This window comes from Glycine max, chromosome 9 (genome assembly GCF_000004515.6).
Source record: "Glycine max cultivar Williams 82 chromosome 9, Glycine_max_v4.0, whole genome shotgun sequence".
NCBI classification, from domain to species: domain Eukaryota; kingdom Viridiplantae; phylum Streptophyta; class Magnoliopsida; order Fabales; family Fabaceae; genus Glycine; species Glycine max.
Window position 1 is genome coordinate 2,010,628 of NC_038245.2, and position 17,372 is coordinate 2,027,999.

General features: G+C 35.0%; 3 protein-coding genes across 5 annotated transcripts; 2 read left to right on the plus strand and 1 right to left on the minus strand.

The window, feature by feature from the left end:
* The first annotated feature begins 390 nt into the window (after positions 1 to 390).
* LOC100795611 (LRR receptor-like serine/threonine-protein kinase GHR1) lies at positions 391 to 5,554 on the plus strand. 2 transcript variants are annotated; one of them, XM_006586779.4, is made up of 4 exons: positions 391 to 825; positions 921 to 2,288; positions 2,377 to 3,921; positions 4,643 to 5,554. In XM_006586779.4, the coding sequence occupies exons 2-4, from the start codon at positions 1,229 to 1,231 to the stop codon at positions 5,224 to 5,226; spliced, it is 3,189 nt and encodes a 1,062-aa protein (XP_006586842.1). In that variant the 5' UTR covers positions 391 to 825; positions 921 to 1,228; the 3' UTR covers positions 5,227 to 5,554. The 2 variants fall into 2 exon arrangements, with proteins under 2 accessions (XP_006586842.1, XP_003535094.1); XM_003535046.5 differs by having other exon boundaries at positions 391 to 821.
* A 1,180-nt stretch (positions 5,555 to 6,734) lies between these two features.
* On the plus strand, positions 6,735 to 10,049 carry LOC100800732 (protein KRI1 homolog). Its single transcript, XM_006586780.4, has 3 exons — positions 6,735 to 6,847; positions 7,450 to 9,595; positions 9,848 to 10,049. The coding sequence occupies exon 2, from the start codon at positions 7,525 to 7,527 to the stop codon at positions 9,571 to 9,573; it is 2,049 nt and encodes a 682-aa protein (XP_006586843.1). The 5' UTR covers positions 6,735 to 6,847; positions 7,450 to 7,524; the 3' UTR covers positions 9,574 to 9,595; positions 9,848 to 10,049.
* A 108-nt stretch (positions 10,050 to 10,157) lies between these two features.
* On the minus strand, positions 10,158 to 16,383 carry LOC100798272 (probable 3-hydroxyisobutyrate dehydrogenase, mitochondrial). 2 transcript variants are annotated; one of them, XM_026123656.2, is made up of 10 exons: positions 15,890 to 16,383; positions 15,684 to 15,772; positions 15,246 to 15,360; positions 14,604 to 14,754; positions 13,981 to 14,063; positions 13,336 to 13,431; positions 13,099 to 13,241; positions 12,480 to 12,564; positions 11,341 to 11,420; positions 10,158 to 10,360 (listed from the first exon to the last, which is right to left on the minus strand). In XM_026123656.2, the coding sequence occupies exons 1-10, from the start codon at positions 16,001 to 16,003 to the stop codon at positions 10,264 to 10,266; spliced, it is 1,053 nt and encodes a 350-aa protein (XP_025979441.1). In that variant the 5' UTR covers positions 16,004 to 16,383; the 3' UTR covers positions 10,158 to 10,263. The 2 variants fall into 2 exon arrangements, with proteins under 2 accessions (XP_025979441.1, XP_040861257.1); XM_041005323.1 differs by having other exon boundaries at positions 15,911 to 16,297.
* Between the last annotated feature and the right edge of the window lie 989 nt (positions 16,384 to 17,372).

Below are 17,372 nucleotides of genomic sequence, written 5' to 3' on the forward strand. Positions count from 1 at the left end.
GCAAGAAATGGAAAATTAAAAAGATCCTAACTTTTGTTCCCGCTTTGCTTTTTTCACCCATTGCCTCCATGTCAAAATTGCAATGCCGAATGCAGACACTGAAAAAACCTCAAAAGGATGAAAAATCTAGAGGCTGCTTTATCTTTAGGCCTTTCATAAACTAACAATTAGGGTTCCATTTTAAGGTGCTCCATCCTCCATTGTCACATGCAAACTAAAAGACACAAGTTAAAAAAGGACAAAGGTACTCTCTTTTTGATGTTTTATTTATTGTCACACTTCATTAAAGTGAAATTTTTTGGGGTCATTTTACTGCTCAGAAAATTTAAATACTTTCTTTTTGTTTTTTTTTTTAAAAGATTTCTATCCATCAATTAAAGCTTTTAGGACCAAAAAAAAATAAAATTCTGGGTCCCTTCTCCTTTATTGCAGCATGGAGTGTCAACTGGTTCTCATTTCCTTTTTCCCCTTAACTTGGTTGTGGCTACAATGCTGCTGTACTGTACTTAATTTCTGAAACTCTAAAGTTCTAATCTTTGTGCTAACCTCTCCTGTCTGCTTCAAAAAATTCATACATCAGAGGAGGGGTTTCTGCTACAGTCTACATTGTGCTTTAGGAAGTGTTTTTTGTTAAGAAACATTGTGTTTTATGTGTCAGATCTCTCGACATTCACACATTTTGTTTGGTTCATTTCAGTGCATTTTATGTTTCTAGGTTACTCCATGAAGCTAATAGTTGTCTCTGCTGAAGAAGCTGCACTGCATTTGTAAAGTTTTTCTATTTTTTGTTGAAGGACAGTGAATCACTTGGTGGTTGTTTAGTAAGTAAAGTCGATGACTTTGTGTAGTTTTTGTTTTTTTTTATTTTGTTCTGGCTTTATAATTTGTTATTGAATGCTGTCTATCTTTGCTTGCTGAAGGTTAGGACACTTGTGGTTTTGAAGAACCCCTCTTTGGGATTTTGCTGTAAGTAAGTCCTTCACTAAGTGTGGACTGAGAAGCTTGAAGACCCAACTCTCTCTTTTGGAGACTGTGCTTGCTTCTTTTCTAAATTGGTGCTTGCTTTTAGAAGAACCAAAGAAGGGTATCTTGGAATTTTATCTGTACCTTTTTTGGTGGGTTGAAGATAATTGCTTATCCTTTTGAACTAAAAGGGTGAAAGCTCCCTTTCTGTCTTCACTTACTGTGAACTACACAGAAGTAAACATTCTAGTGTCTATAGAAGACTATGAAGCCTTTTAGCCTTTTAGTGTTATCTTTATATTTCTTCTCTGTGGTAGGGCAGCTTCCCTCTCAGGACATTTTAACATTGCTGGAGTTTAAGAAAGGCATCAAGCATGACCCTACTGGTTATGTTCTCAATTCCTGGAATGAGGAATCCATTGACTTTGATGGATGCCCATCTTCATGGAATGGAGTTCTGTGCAATGGTGGTAATGTTGCTGGGGTTGTTCTTGACAACTTGGGTCTCTCTGCTGACACTGACTTGAGTGTGTTTACTAATCTCACAAAGCTTGTGAAACTCTCCTTGTCCAACAATTCCATATCAGGAACACTACTTGACAGCATTGCTGATTTCAAAAGCCTTGAATTCTTGGATATCTCTTATAACCTCTTTTCCTCATCCTTGCCATTGGGGATTGGTAAATTAGGGAGCTTGCAGAATCTGTCGTTGGCTGGAAATAACTTCTCTGGCCCAATTCCTGACTCTATTTCAGAAATGGCCTCCATCAAGTCCCTTGACTTGAGCTGCAATGCCTTCTCTGGAATGCTGCCAGCATCGTTGACTAAGACTATTAGTCTTGTATCTCTTAACTTGTCTCATAACGGCTTCAATGGAAAAATTCCCAAAGGTTTGGAGCTGATCCCTGCTCTTGAAAAACTTGACTTGCATGGGAATATGCTTGAAGGTAATTTGGATGTTGTATTTATGCTTTCATCAAGTGCCAGCTATGTTGATTTAAGTGAGAATATGCTGTCAAGTTCTGATTCCAATCAGAAGTTTCTACCGCGAATATCTGAAAGTATTAAGCATCTGAATCTAAGCCACAACAAGCTTACTGGGTCATTGGCTAGTGGAGCCGCGGAACCTGTTTTTGAAAACTTGAAGGTGTTGGACCTCAGCTACAATCAGTTGGACGGAGAATTGCCCGGATTTGATTTTGTTTATGATCTTGAAGTTCTTAAACTCAGCAACAACAGATTTTCAGGATTTATTCCTAATGGCCTGCTGAAAGGAGACTCTTTGGTTTTAACTGAATTGGATTTGAGTGCCAACAATCTCTCAGGTAAATTGGCAGTTCCGTTTTTTCTTTTGCTCAAAATAAAGAACCTGTCATGTTTTATTATTCATCTAACATTCAAATTGTTTTTCAGGGCCACTAAGTATAATTACATCAACAACACTTCATTCTCTTAATCTCTCATCAAATGAGTTCACGGGTGATATGCCACTGTTGACTGGAAGCTGTGCTGTACTTGATCTGTCAAATAACAAATTAGAAGGAAACTTGACCAGGATGTTGAAATGGGGGAATATAGAATTTCTTGATCTCAGTCGGAATCATTTGACGGGGGCCATCCCTGAGGAAACTCCTCAATTTCTGCGATTGAATTATTTGAACCTATCCCATAATTCTCTAAGCAGCTCCCTTCCAAAAGTCTTAACACAGTATCCAAAGCTTAGAGTGCTCGACATTAGTTTCAACCAATTGGATGGACTACTTCCAGCTAATCTGCTCACACTGCCCACATTGCAAGAGCTGCGTCTTGAAAATAATATGATCTCTGGTGGCATCAAGTTTTCGTCTTCTCCTGACCAATCCGATCTTCAGATTCTTGATCTTTCTCACAACCAGCTTAATGGCTATTTTCCTGATGAGTTTGGGTCATTAACTGGCCTAAAAGTGCTAAATATTGCCGGAAATAATTTTTCTGGTTCTCTTCCAACTACCATTGCAGACATGAGTTCACTTGACTCCCTGGATATATCAGAGAATCATTTTACTGGTCCTCTACCAAGTAACATGCCAAAGGGGCTCCAAAACTTTAATGCTTCACAAAATGATCTGTCTGGAGTTGTCCCAGAAGTTCTTAGAAAGTTTCCCAGTTCTTCTTTCTTTCCTGGGAATACCAAGTTACATTTTCCAAATGGTCCTCCTGGATCAATCAGTTCACCTGCTGAAAGTTCCAAGAGGAAGCATATGAACACCATAGTTAAAGTCATAATCATAGTGTCATGCGTGGTTGCGCTCTTCATATTAATCTTGCTTGCTGTCTTCATACACTACATACGTATATCAAGATCTCCACCAGAATATGAAACAAGTAAGGATATCCACAGGCATCCTCAACCAATTATCTCGGCTCCTGTTCGTACGACAGATGGGGGTGGCGCTTTGGTTGTTTCAGCTGAGGACCTCGTGACCTCACGCAAAGAGTCACCATCGGAGATAATCAGCTCTGATGAAAAAATGGCAGCTGTAACAGGGTTCTCTCCATCAAAACAAAGCCACTTTTCATGGTCACCAGAATCTGGTGATTCACTTAGTGGTGAAAATCTTGCAAGACTAGATACGAGATCGCCAGATCGGTTGGTTGGCGAGCTACATTTTCTTGATGATACGATAACATTGACGCCTGAGGAGCTCTCAAGGGCCCCTGCTGAAGTTTTAGGAAGAAGTAGTCACGGTACTTCTTACAAGGCAACTCTGGAGAATGGTTTGTTGTTGAGAGTGAAGTGGTTGAGAGAAGGAGTGGCAAAACAGAGAAAAGAATTTGTAAAGGAGACGAAGAAATTTGCAAACATCAGACATCCAAATGTTGTAGGATTGAGAGGATATTATTGGGGTCCTACACAGCACGAGAAGCTTATACTTTCAGATTACATCTCACTAGGAAGTCTTGCAAGTTTTCTTTATGGTAATATGTCGACTTTCCTTCTAATATGATTAGACTGCTTTTCTTAAACTTGAACCTTAAATAAAGGGAGGCACCTTAGAAGTTGTGTTGGGTAGGTTAGAATTAATAAACAAGATATATACAGGATTTGAAGGGTAGGATAATATAGCAGACTAAAAATATCATGATCCTTGATTTCCAAATGGTTAACATATCTAAATGGTCTTTTGAAATGCTTGGAAGTGCTTGCCATGGCAGCTTCTACTATAAAATCTGCTTGTTCATCAAAAATATATTTGATATATTTATATTGATAGCCTTATATAAATTTTATTACCTAATTTACAAATTTCAGTTGGACTCCTTCAAATTGCACCACAGAAATCACTCTTTCAAAAAATATTATCTAAATGTGAGGAAAGATGTCGTTTTTGTCAAAATTGGCCAAATATAAAAAATCCATTTGAAGTGTCTAAATCTCAATCCTTTTAAACTGATTGCTTATGCTTGAATATGATAATGCCTTAGCTCCCATGTAAAGTAATCTTTAGTTGCATGATGTCTATTATGCATTAATTCTAATATGTCTTTTGGGTGTCTGTTTATGCATGAATTCTAATGCCTATCATATTTTACTGGTGCAGCTAGTAAAGGTTTCTGAATAGTCATCTATTATATCTAGTGTTGTCTTTCATTCCTAAATATTTCATGTTTGAGCTTAATTATAAAATTCAATTGTCAGATCGACCAGGAAGAAAAGGTCCACCACTAACTTGGACCCAGAGGCTCAAAATAGCAGTTGATGTAGCACGTGGCCTGAACTATCTCCATTTTGATCGCGCTGTTCCTCACGGGAATCTCAAAGCTACAAATGTGTTGTTAGATACAACTGATATGAATGCACGTGTTGCCGATTACTGCCTTCACCGACTCATGACTCAAGCTGGTACCATTGAACAGATTCTCGATGCTGGGGTCTTGGGTTATTGCGCACCAGAGTTAGCTGCTTCCAAGAAGCCAATGCCCTCCTTCAAGTCAGATGTTTATGCTTTTGGAGTGATACTTTTGGAACTTCTAACTGGAAGGTGTGCTGGTGATGTTATATCTAGTGAGGAGGGAGGTGTTGATCTGACAGACTGGGTAAGGTTGCGTGTAGCAGAAGGCCGAGGCTCAGAATGTTTTGAGGCTACCTTGATGCCGGAAATGAGCAATCCAGTTGTAGAAAAGGGAATGAAGGAGGTCCTGGGAATAGCAATGCGGTGCATTCGGTCCATTTCTGAAAGGCCTGGTATCAAGACTATTTATGAAGATCTCTCTTCTATATAGTCTGCTCATGCTAACTGTTTGAACTTTGACATATTGTGGGAATTAATGTCTCATTAGTGTCCCATAGTTGTTCAGAGCCTGGCCTTTTAACATGTTTGTATTAACCATTTTTTTAGCTGTAAAAATGGGGCTGTGCCAAAAGCATATACATGGATGATGGATGTTACTTGATGGGTTATAACCATCTAATTTTGTCTCGAAATGGTATGTGTTATGAATAGTCATTTGTTTGCCAGTACTATAGTTGAAGGCTGTCCAAGTTGGTCATGTAATGGTTAACACTTAGCAGTTATATTGTTTTGTTGGTTTAATTGATCTTAGAGTTGAATTGCCAAAGATGTTAGAGACGTAGTTCTCAGCAAACTCGGCTGGTTTTCACTTTCAGGAAGGTGAGTGGCACCAATGAGTACCAGTGGCATGATTCTGTACAGTGCAGCTGTTACTATTGTCATATAATCAACCATGGTTGAGGAAGACATGATTTATTAAATTCAATCTTTGCTTGTGTTGATTAACTACTGGTATTTTATTTTATTTTACTGATTCTTCTAAAAGTATAATTAGTTGTTCAATTCAAGGGATTTTCATTACATTTGATGTTATTTTAAAAATTTACAAACATTAGATTTTCAAACATATACTGGAAGGATCCTTTGGTAGGGTATTCCACAGTCAAATAAGCACTATCGGTTTAGATTATTTGTATTGTAAAATTGAATTTTATTAAAAGTGAATTTGTAATAAAATGATTTGTGTTTGAAACTTTTTCTTTGAACAAGTTTGTATTGTGCAAATGCATGATCTTGCAATACCTCGGGTAAAGAGTTAGTGGACATGTACTCTAAATTTACGAGAATATAAATCATGGTAAAATCGCTACAAAAACAGTTATTTGCTTCTTCAGAAAATTACGATGAGTTTAACTTACCTTGTTACCAAGCAAACATATATGTTTGTGAATGGGGATTTCATGGAAAAGGGAAGATAAATTTTTTTTTGTTTCTATTTTTTAATAGAAGAAATAAAACAAAAATTAATATAAACTTAATGTCTTAATCATGTGATTCATGTGTTTATATTAATAAATATTATACAATTTTTTTAATTTAAAAATAAAGAATAGCACACAGGCTGAGAACATTTCTTTATTAAATATATTTATTGTCCATGCTACTTGTACTATAAAGATTAATCATTTTTTTTACTGCAGTATAAAGATTAATCATGTGTATACAATAATTTGTCTTTTGTATATAAATGTTTTTTTGTTTGTTTGTTTGCACTTTGCAGGCATATAAATGTCATTAATACATTTTATATTGTTATAAAATATATTTATGAAAGAAAAAATAAGATTCGTGTAATTTAATTTAATAAAATATAAAATACTATAGATTTGGCAGCAGACCTAATCTACAAAATCTGACCTGTTAGATTGAAGCGGGTCGGTTTGGTCGGGTCAAACCCGTTAAATTATTTTAATAAAAAATTAAGAAAAACATAAGGTTTGGTTGAGCATGAGAAAATTCACAATCTTGTCTCTTTAGAACCCTTCCGTGTTTCTGTCTCTGGTTCGAGGCGTCTCGTTTACGGTCCCTTGTCTCTGTCTCCGTTCATTCTGGTTAGACACTTTACTTTTTTCTCATTCATTAACGCTTTATGTATTTATGTATGTATTCTGTTCTTTCTATCTATCTCCTGTGATTTCAGTTTCAAAAATTCTCATACCATTTTGCTCTGTTTTGTTGCTTAATTATTTAGTTCCCAAACCGCACTGCCAAGTGCTCTTTATTGGGTTTGTGTTTGTCATCTTGCTACTCTCTCTGTATCTTAGTGTGTTTCTCATTTCATCTTGTCTATGCACTCCACCTGTTTGATGTTATATCCACTAGGGTTAGCTTACTGGTGGAGGGTTTGGGTAGTTTGCATGAGATCATAGGTTCTTAACCTCACTGTCGCCTTTCATTGTACACCCAGAAAGAGCTGTTTGATGTTATTCCTTACCCACCTAACACAAGTTTACTGCATTAAATCTTTACCAAAATGAATAATAAAACAAGTATTCTTTAAAGAAAACGAGGCTATAAACTTTGAAATAATGTTCTATTGTATGAGAGGATTATAGTTCTTTTTTATATTTTTTTACGAACCCACAAGTTCTGTTGCTTGCTTTTTGAAAATTTCCTACGTTATCCTAATAATTGCTTGGTATATATTTGGTAGGCTGAACTTATCTTCGTGGGATCTGTGTTTCGGGAGGATTAATTTGTAGCAGTTAGCCTTGTCACTGTGTAGAGAATGCCTCTGCAACTTTTTGATGGCAGCGATTCCGAAAACGAGGACATTTCAAAGATCAAGATAGACAAGGAGTATGCTCGTAGGTTTGAGCACAATAAGAAACGGGAGGACCTCCAGCGATTTGAGGAATTAAAAAAGAAGGGTGTTATTGATTCACCTTCACACTCGCATTCTGAAGGTGAGGAGGAATCTGAGTCCGAGTCATTGGATGATGATGATGATGACTATGAGACGCTTGTCAATTCTAGAAGGAGGGACAAGGAGTTCTTTGATGCCTTAATTAAGGTGAAGAAGCAAGATCCTATTCTTAAGCAAAAAGATGTTAGGCTCTTTGGGTCTGATGATAGCAGTGACGACGAAAGTGATGAGAAGGAGAAAGTTAAATCAAAAGACAAGAAGGGTGAAAAGCCAATGTATTTGAAGGATGTGGTGGCAAAGCATTTGATTGAGGAGGGGGCAGATTTTGGTGATGAAGAGGAGGAGATAGATGAAAAGGAAAAACGTAAGGGTAAGAAGGTAATGCCTTTGAAAGATAAAGACTTTGTTATTAAGGATGGGAAGAAGACTTATGGTGATGAGCAAGAGGAGTTGAAAAAGGCTTTTCTGCAAGCAGTAGAAAGGGAGGGTTTGGAAGATGGTGAAGAGGAGTTTTTCAGTGTGAAGGAGAAGGTAGGTGAGGAAGACAAAGTAGATAGTGATGACAAGGAACTTGAGGAGAAGCTGGATGAGTATTTTGGTGGAGATGTAGAATCAAATGAAAATTCCAAGTTTCTAAGAAGCTATTTCATGAACAAATTGTGGATAGACAAGAGTGGGAAGAATTTGAATGTTGGAGAGGATGAATTGGACGAGATTTCAGAGGATGAGGTGGAGCTTGAGAGACAGGAAGAATATGAGTACAGATTTCAGGAAAATCCAGGAGATAGGGTGTTGGGTCATGCTCGGAAGGTGGAGGGATCAGTGAGGAAGAAGATGAATGCAAGGAAAGAGCAGAGAAAGAGCAAAGAGGAGAGAATGGCTATAGAACAAAAGGAGAGAGAGGAGGAGTTGAAACGTTTAAAGAATTTGAAGAAGCAGGAGATACAGGAGAAGGTTAAAAAGATAATGAAGACTGCAGGGATCCATGGTGATGATATTATCCCATTGTCTATGGCAGAAATTGAAGAGGAATTTGACCCAGAGGAGTATGACAGAATGATGAAGAAGGCATTTGACGAGAAATATTATAATGCAGAGGATGCTGACCTTGACTTTTGTAGTGACATTGATGACATTGAGAAGCCAGATTTTGAAAAGGAGGATGAATTACTTGGGCTTCCTAAAGGCTGGGATGCATGCGGATCTAATGGTGGGTTTTTAGCTGCAAGGGAAAAAGCATTGAAAGAAAAGATTGAGAATACTAGTGATGACGATCTCCCTGAAGCAGAAGATGAAAACGAAAGGTTTGAGAATACTAGTGATGACGATCTCCCGGAAGGAGAAGATGAAAAAGAAGAGAAAATTCCTGAGGAAGGTAGTCGGAAGAGGAAGCGCAAAACAGCACTTTTGGAGAAAGCAAGACAGGCAATGATGGATGAGTACTATAAATTAGATTATGAGGACACAATTGGGGACCTGAAGACAAGATTCAAGTATGCCAAAACAAAATCAAGTAGATTTGGCTTGAGTGCCTCAGAGATACTATTGATGGATGACAAGGAATTGAATCAGTATATTTCCTTGAAAAAGCTTGCTCCTTACCAGGAGGAGGAATGGAAACTAAGCAAACAGAAAAGATACATGCTGAAGATGAGAGCCAAGGAGCTCCTTCGGATGTCAAGTTTGGATAAGAAGAAAAGGAAGAATTCAAAGGTTGATTCTGGCAAGATAACTTCATCAAAAAGTGTTGAGAACGAAAAACCAAGCACAGAAGAATCAAATATTAATACAGATAATCTATCAAGGAAAGCCAAGCGAAGGCGACAAGTGGCTAATTTGAAGTTATCACAATCAAGGCTTAAAGCATATGGGAAGATACCCTCAAAATCTAAGCATGGAGGAAAGCACTGAAAGCTGTCAATGATTTATGCAGGTAATTACTTTAGTGTGAGGTTAATTTGAGGTAGCAATATAAATATATTATCCATTGCTATTGTTAAAAAATGACTGGTTTAATAAAACATTTCCATTCTGCTGAAGGTGATTCATTTAAAATTAGCGTGATTATATTCAGTTACAATTAAAGTGATATTGGATTAAGTTTATTTATTTATTTTTGAAAAGGATTTGCCTTCTCCCCCTCCCTAACCTTGTCTGCTAGTAACTTTTTCTGGTTGTTTTGCAGAAGGAACCAACTAACCGAGGAACTTACGATCTTAGAAGAGATTTGGAGCTTAATATTGCAAAATGCTGTGCGGTGGATCATGGATTGTTTGTCTAAGTGTTTTTGTGGAGAGAAGTTTTGGTTGTCTTTATGTTTTCTCCAAATGGAATTTCTTAGAGTCTATGGAATTTCTTAGTATACAAACTGTCAATTTTGGCCGAAAGTTGGTGCTTGTCTTTGTGTTTTCAACATTGCATTTACTCGTTTAGAATTTGTGTTTTGATATTTGCTCGTCTTGCGGAACCACACTATTTCTGATTGAAAACAAGAATAACTCGCAACTGTTTCTACAACTTCATTGAGCTCAATTGATCTTCTTGCCATATATACTAGGCATGGGATCACAACAGTTTTATGCATACAACCAACGTCTTAATTTACTGATCATGAGGTTCGTCAATTCCAGAGTAATAATGGCGAAAAGCACATGAAAAGTCTTTGGCTTCATGGCCAACGCTGCAGAGCTCAGTATATCTGCACAAAAAATTCATCAGTAAACAAACTGTTAATACTTCGTATACCTGGGACTAACAGAATTTAAACTCACGAGTAGGATGTTGCTAAAGAAAACCAACCCCCTTGGATTTTTAAAGGAGTTAAAGCTTTTAATAAAGCCATATACGAAATTATATATCGCCAAAGTGGTGCATCATCCAAATCAAAATTGCCAGAAAATGTAGCTTATAACAATAAATTTAATTTACTAATTGTAAAACATTTAATTACTCAAATGTATTAACAGACTCGGTTCATCATTTTTGCTAAGGATTCTAGCAAAAATCCTTTTGGGGCTATAACAATCATTTTTATTCTCAAATAATATTAGATGGTTTCTGCTAGATAACAGAAAACAATAAAAAAAGTATAATGTGTTTTAAAAGCTAACCCTTCTCAATATTTGAAATTAAGTGAATTGAAATACTTTTGTATTAATTTTCCAGTAAGATATGAATTGGCAAGACAAGTTGCAATAGAAGTGGCATTTCGTTTCGTTACATAACGCGAGAGTGGGAGTTCAAGCTCAACTTGTATAAAAACACATCGGGTGTATTTTTCTATTCAGTCTTTCTGCTAAGTTATTGAATTATGAAGACCAAATATTTACGAATTTGGGAAAGAAAATACAACAGGATTTATGTAACATTCCTGTGACCAACTATTTACTGAAAAAATTAATTAAAAAAAATGCAGTGGAAGAGCTGTAATGATACATGGCCTTCATATACAACATAAGTTGATTTATCTATAAAAAAACACTAGTTTTATTCATGTAGTTGGTAGTTTGCATAATTTGCATGCTTTAGTAAAAACACTGCTTGCATCATCTTAATGCTTAATCAGCACATTTATATTATAATAGTTTTAAGGTCCAGAATCACAACAGTTTTCACCAATGTAATTAACAGAAAGTGTTATACATGACATGTCAAGGATATGCAAGAAGAGGGACTTACATCTTTTGCGCTTGTGATGTTAGTGGGTATTTACATCCAGCCAGCTTAGCTGATTCTACTGCTAGATTCAAGTCTTTTGCCTGGAGCACACATACAATTAATTTGGCTTATTTTTAAAAGCCTAACATTCAAACTAAAGCAAAACACACTTACACACTTGTTTAACAAGCTTAAAGTAAATAATAAAATAGATCACTGAAAGAAACATAATCACAATAGACTTCACATTCAATGTATTTTTAGAAAGAATCTTTACACTTTATTTAGCAGGTTATATATAATTATGTATAAATGGAGTCCAGCCCCAGGTTTCACAAAATAAAGTAACAAAGGCACCCAAGAAATGTATAATAGATCGATTGGAACAAAGTGAAAACAGTTAAGGAAAAGAAAAACAGCATGAGTCAACATCATTAATATAGGATACTGCAAAAGCTCTAAAAAAAGGAAATTGTGCACCAGATATAAAAATTCTGGCCGATAAACTGTGTTTTGTCATAAACCAATTCTTCATAAAGGCATTTGATTCAGGCCATTTTTAATAGCTTCACTTGGACTTGTTCTTGGTCTACAATCTATAGGCATCTACCAAATTCTTTTTTTTTTCTTTTTTCAGGACAAAAATTAACAAATTTTTACAAGTTAATTAACAATTTAGCATGAATGTATTGCTAAAAGAGAACATGTAAATTTCAGAAAGAACATGTAAAGCTTTGCTAATGGAGCCAACATAGAGAGACTTTTCAGAGAGAAAAAAAAAACTAGGTTAATTATGTTATTAGCCACCCATTCCTTGAATATCATCAACTAGTTGAGTAGCTAGTTATTTCTAAATTGAAAATAATTTTAACAAGAGTTTCCTTTTTTTATAATTCTCCCACATAAATTTCAGTAAATATATCAAATTGATTATTCTTATTACTATTATCGTGTGTCCTTGCTCTAGTATCCCCACACCCTTAGCTGTGAGTAGTTGATGCATTTTTGCAAGCTTGAACTGTTGAAATTAATGATTATTAGTCGGTCTAAATTTGGCTTAATTGCATCCCACTGTAATGACTATTCACACTAAAGATTTCCAAATGGTACAATCATCAGAATTAAACATTTGCAACTTGAGTTAAAGCTCAGTTACTTACCATAAGCTTGGATGCAAACCCTCCGTTATAATCCCCTGACGAGGGCACCCCTTCCATCAGCCCAGGAACTGGGTTGTAAGCATCACTGTAATGAATGCAACTTCAACCTATTATTTTGATCATCTAAATACCAAAAGTTTAATCTTCTCAAAAACCCCATAACGATTGTGAACTAAGCTATATATGGAAAATTTTATTGCTGAAGAAGGAAGCATAATTATTTTATCAGGAGAAAACTACTAGTAAAGGGTCTCAAAGAATACAAGAAGACAACAGATATGAGGACAGTAATATTTGAGGAAAACACTAAGAACAAGTTTGGAATATGTCACTTGCAGTGAAGCTATGTCAAGACAACTAGTTATGTGTCTCTCACACAATATACTTCAACATTATGGCCTTTTGAACTACATGGTTCTTTCATTTGTATAATGGGAACTATACTCCTACATTCTACTTCATATTTATTCCTTTATAGCTACAATATGACAATACTAATTCTAAGGCCTCTAAAAATCATTGCTACTATGCTACTACATATTGTTAATGATGCTGACTAAAACAATATAGTTCTGCAGCTAGTTGTCACATTGAGTCGACAGAGAAAAGAGCCACATACCTACTCCAACAGCGAGCACTGGAGCAATTAAATATATTTGTCAAGGTGCTGGCAGAAACACCTAGAGATTGGCCTAGAGCAAGAGCTTCTGATATTCCCAGCATGCTCACAGCCAAAGCCAAATTATTGCAAATTTTTGCTGCCTAATAACAGAACCAAGACAAAATATGTGACAGTTAAACAGGCAATTGGGAGTACCAATAAACCTACACTAATTATAAGTAATGTGTAACTTACAGAACCACTTCCTGCTCCACCACAATATATTGCACTTTTACCCATTGAAAAGAGTAAGGGCTTTGCAGCAAGAAATGCTTCCTCAGAGCCACCAACCTGGGGAAGTTCCATATCTTGTTCATTACTCAATTTTTTTGCCAAAAATTTAATTGTTTTAGATTACCTCATTCCCGTGTGCAGTTCATAACATTACAACCTTTGTAATTAACCAATCATAGCTTTAATGCATTATAAATAGTATTGTGGCATGACTATTATCAAAATTTAACATCAAATTGAGAATACTAAACTTCAGTGAACTACTCTAGTTTGGTCATCAAAGCATCAATTTGGTACTCAAATGATACTTTTTTGACACCATAATAGTCCAAAAGTTACTGCAAACTTGTACCAGATTGATGTCATTCAATGACTGCAATTAATCATTTAAGGTCTAATTTAATGTCACTAATTTTTTAAAGACCAAATTAGGAGTACTCTAAAAATTTCCTTTCTCACTAGGAATTGGAAAAACTAGTGATACAATGTTCATCTGGTTTCTAGGATCAAATGCATGGCCATTGAAGCTACAATTATTACCAATTTACCAAGTATATTGTAGTTTATGTAAATTTTCAGCAGGTTAGAAAAAAACAGTAACAATACCATAAAAGTAAGTGTCCCAGCTTCAGCTGCAGTAACACTTCCAGATACAGGAGCATCCAACTTGAAAGGTTTTTCCCATTCACCTACACAATGTATAATCATTCAGTACCAACACATTAAAAGAGTAAAGAGTTCAACCTACTAATTGCTTGAAAGCAATTGATAGACCAGGAGGATGTTATGACAGCCCTCTATACATTTGGTTCGAAGAATATAATGAGACAGCTTATACTCTAGAAGAATTTATTGAACAGTGCATTTTCATTTAAGACACATCTTCAAATGAAAAGGTTTGAATCTATTTACCAATTAATATCTAATGACTAAAAGGCCTAATCTACTCATGCTAAAAGCTAGACAACTGAATACAATCATATGACACAGAAAGTAGTGGGCAATTTTCAGTTAGGACTTCAGAACCAGTTAGGTTGTAGTAGTTCTGCATTTATTTACAAATGCCTTAACCGCAGACCTATAATTAACTTCAACATCAATCAAAAAGTTGAAGGAACATCAGTAACACAATGACAGAAATTAGCTCTTAGGTAATTTAATGAGAAATTCACAGATGGAAATTCAAGTTAAAATATACTTTACTTGGTTGACATTACACTTGTTGTTACCTTTCTTTTCTCTTAGAATATAATTAGTTACTGTAGCAGAAAGGTTTCTTGATGTTTGTGGATCAATAGTGGATGAATCTAACAACAACCATGGCCTTAGGAGTTTTCCACCATGAAGCAAACCATTTGGTCCAGTGTAAACATCAATCACCTACTTAAATTAAATAAGGATGTTATTTTGGTATCAGAACAGAGTCATATAATAACATTGGGAGCAATAAAACACTTCATTCTAATCTGAAATATACTAAATGAGATATTCAGGTACACAGCTAAGAAAACTCTTTAACTAAATAACTTACAGTTTAGGGTGGCCTGCTTTAAATATAGATGCCACCATTTATATAAAGCTAAATGGAAGAAATGATACAATCAGACTATACAAAATAATATGATATAAGAATTGACAGTTAAATAGGTTTCATCATGTTACAGAATCAGAAGCCTTCACTTTTGTATATAAGACAGCAATACAGGTCACATCAAACACTTCAAATTTTTATTTTTTATTTTTTTTACCAAAGAAACTGTATGGAGAAGTTGACAATCTTATCATCTGAGCCAGTTGGAAGAACTATATAGGAACGATGTAATGCATTCACATGTAAGGGAATGCCAATTGGAACTAATGGCCAAACTCACATGGGCAGAAGTTGGCAACATTGTGATTACAACATCACTTGCTTCTGAAACTTCATAAGGTGTTTTCTTTGTGGGAACTCCCATTTGAGAGAACATCTCGAGAACATCAGAGTTTCTGCTAATTTTGAACAAACTCAATTAACACCACCACAAACAATCTGTTTAAATTTAACAAAAAATGAAACAACCAATTTATGTTAACAGTGCCATTAACTCAAACTCTCAAGCCATGCCCCAAATATCTAATCTATATCATATGAAATTGCACCTACAAAAGAAATGAGAATATAGTAGCACTATCACAGGGACGAACTTAAGAACAAAGGCATGTTTTTTTATTTTTTATTTTTTAGCAAATGTTAGTTGTTTGTATTGTTAGCAGAGGGATTCAAACTGTGGCCTTATATATCCAAGATCAAGAAAATGTTTAAAAATTACAGGTCATGAACTGTGAGTCTGAATCCAGCTTTGATCAGATTATTTGCCATTCGTGATCCCATATTTCCAAGCCCAATGAATCCAACATTCTGCAGTGCAGTGCATCAGTGAAAAGAGAGAAAAGTGAAAATTTACAAAACATGCATCAACTTAATCAACTCATAATTAATCAGCTTAGAAAATTAATGACAAGATTAGAGAGAGACCCGCAAGTGATTAGGGGGAACCTGTGCCGAAGAGAAAGCGCGTATTGAAGAGGAGACCAACGCAGAGTTGCATTTCGAAAGAGAAAGCAAAGATTTCAACTTGCAAATCGCCATAGATAAATATCCTTTCCTATTTCTCACTACAACAATAAAATGAGACACGACATGAAATTTCACGATGGGACCAAACAACCACGTGCTTAAAAAAAAACGTTAATTTAAGAAGTACGAGGCAAACTTCTTGTCAGCATGGACTTGTCCAGATTCACATGTAAATTTTGTCTCATTTTTAACGTTAAAATTAAAATCCTGTACTAAGTAATAAATAGAAGTGCTAAGAACACTTTTTTCTTACTAAGAAATGTATGAAAATCACATGATTTTAGACGCTCACACCTTATTTAATAAATTTTTCTCATAATATTATAATATATAACTAATAAGAAAAAATGTATTAACAAAATGTGTTAGAAAAAAATTGATATAACTCCTCAATAATGAAATAAGGATAAACATAACTTATGGATAACTATCAATCTTGACGCCGCATGACGACACGCTCGTTCACCTTTTAGATCATGGTGATCTTGTTCGATTTGTAATTCTTAATTCTTTTGTTTATAAACAATGTATGGGCCAAAGCAAAGAGAAACCCGAATAATGAATCCTGATGGAAATAATTTAGATTATGAATGTTTACATTAAAATCTTAAAAAAAAATATATAATTATAAGAGAAAACTAATAGCATGTTCAGTTTTTTGTCTAATTTTTACCTCTGGGAAACAAATGGATCAGTTTAAGAACTTAGTTCAAAAGGTGAAAAGTTTTGGATGATGAACCTACTTCCATTAACATTGTCTAATAAAATGAGCTACTAAAAGAAATGAGCTACAAAAGGTTACTGATTTTTTTTTTTTTTGGTTATAAGTTGTCTGATTGAACTAAATTAACACAATAATTTGTGATCATTGAGTTTGGATTGGGGTGTTGCTATTGACATTTCCACAATTGCTAATGATACTGCTCACACATTGGTATCTTTTAATTGTATTTTGAAATTATTCCTTAAATAAAAACATAATAGAATCATATTTTTATTGTCTTTATGAGGTGAAAAAAATAATAATAAAATAAAATTTTATTGTATAAACATGCAATAAAATAATATTTTTATTTCATAGATGAGAATGATTAAAAAATAAAGTAACAGAAATATGATTATGTTATATATATAATACACAACAGACTCATTTCATTTTTATTGCGTACACGAGGAAGGAAAAATTAATTCAATAGAAATACTATTTGATTGTTGTAATGCAAAGGAGACGACATATACAAAAAAATGCAACTGTGATGATGGTGAGGGTATGATGATGTGAGCCTCCTTGAGAGTGGAAGTGAGTGTTTTTTTATGGAAGTGTGTGTTTTGAGATAGAATTACAGGTTAAGTAATATATTTTATTTGAATGTTTTAGAGT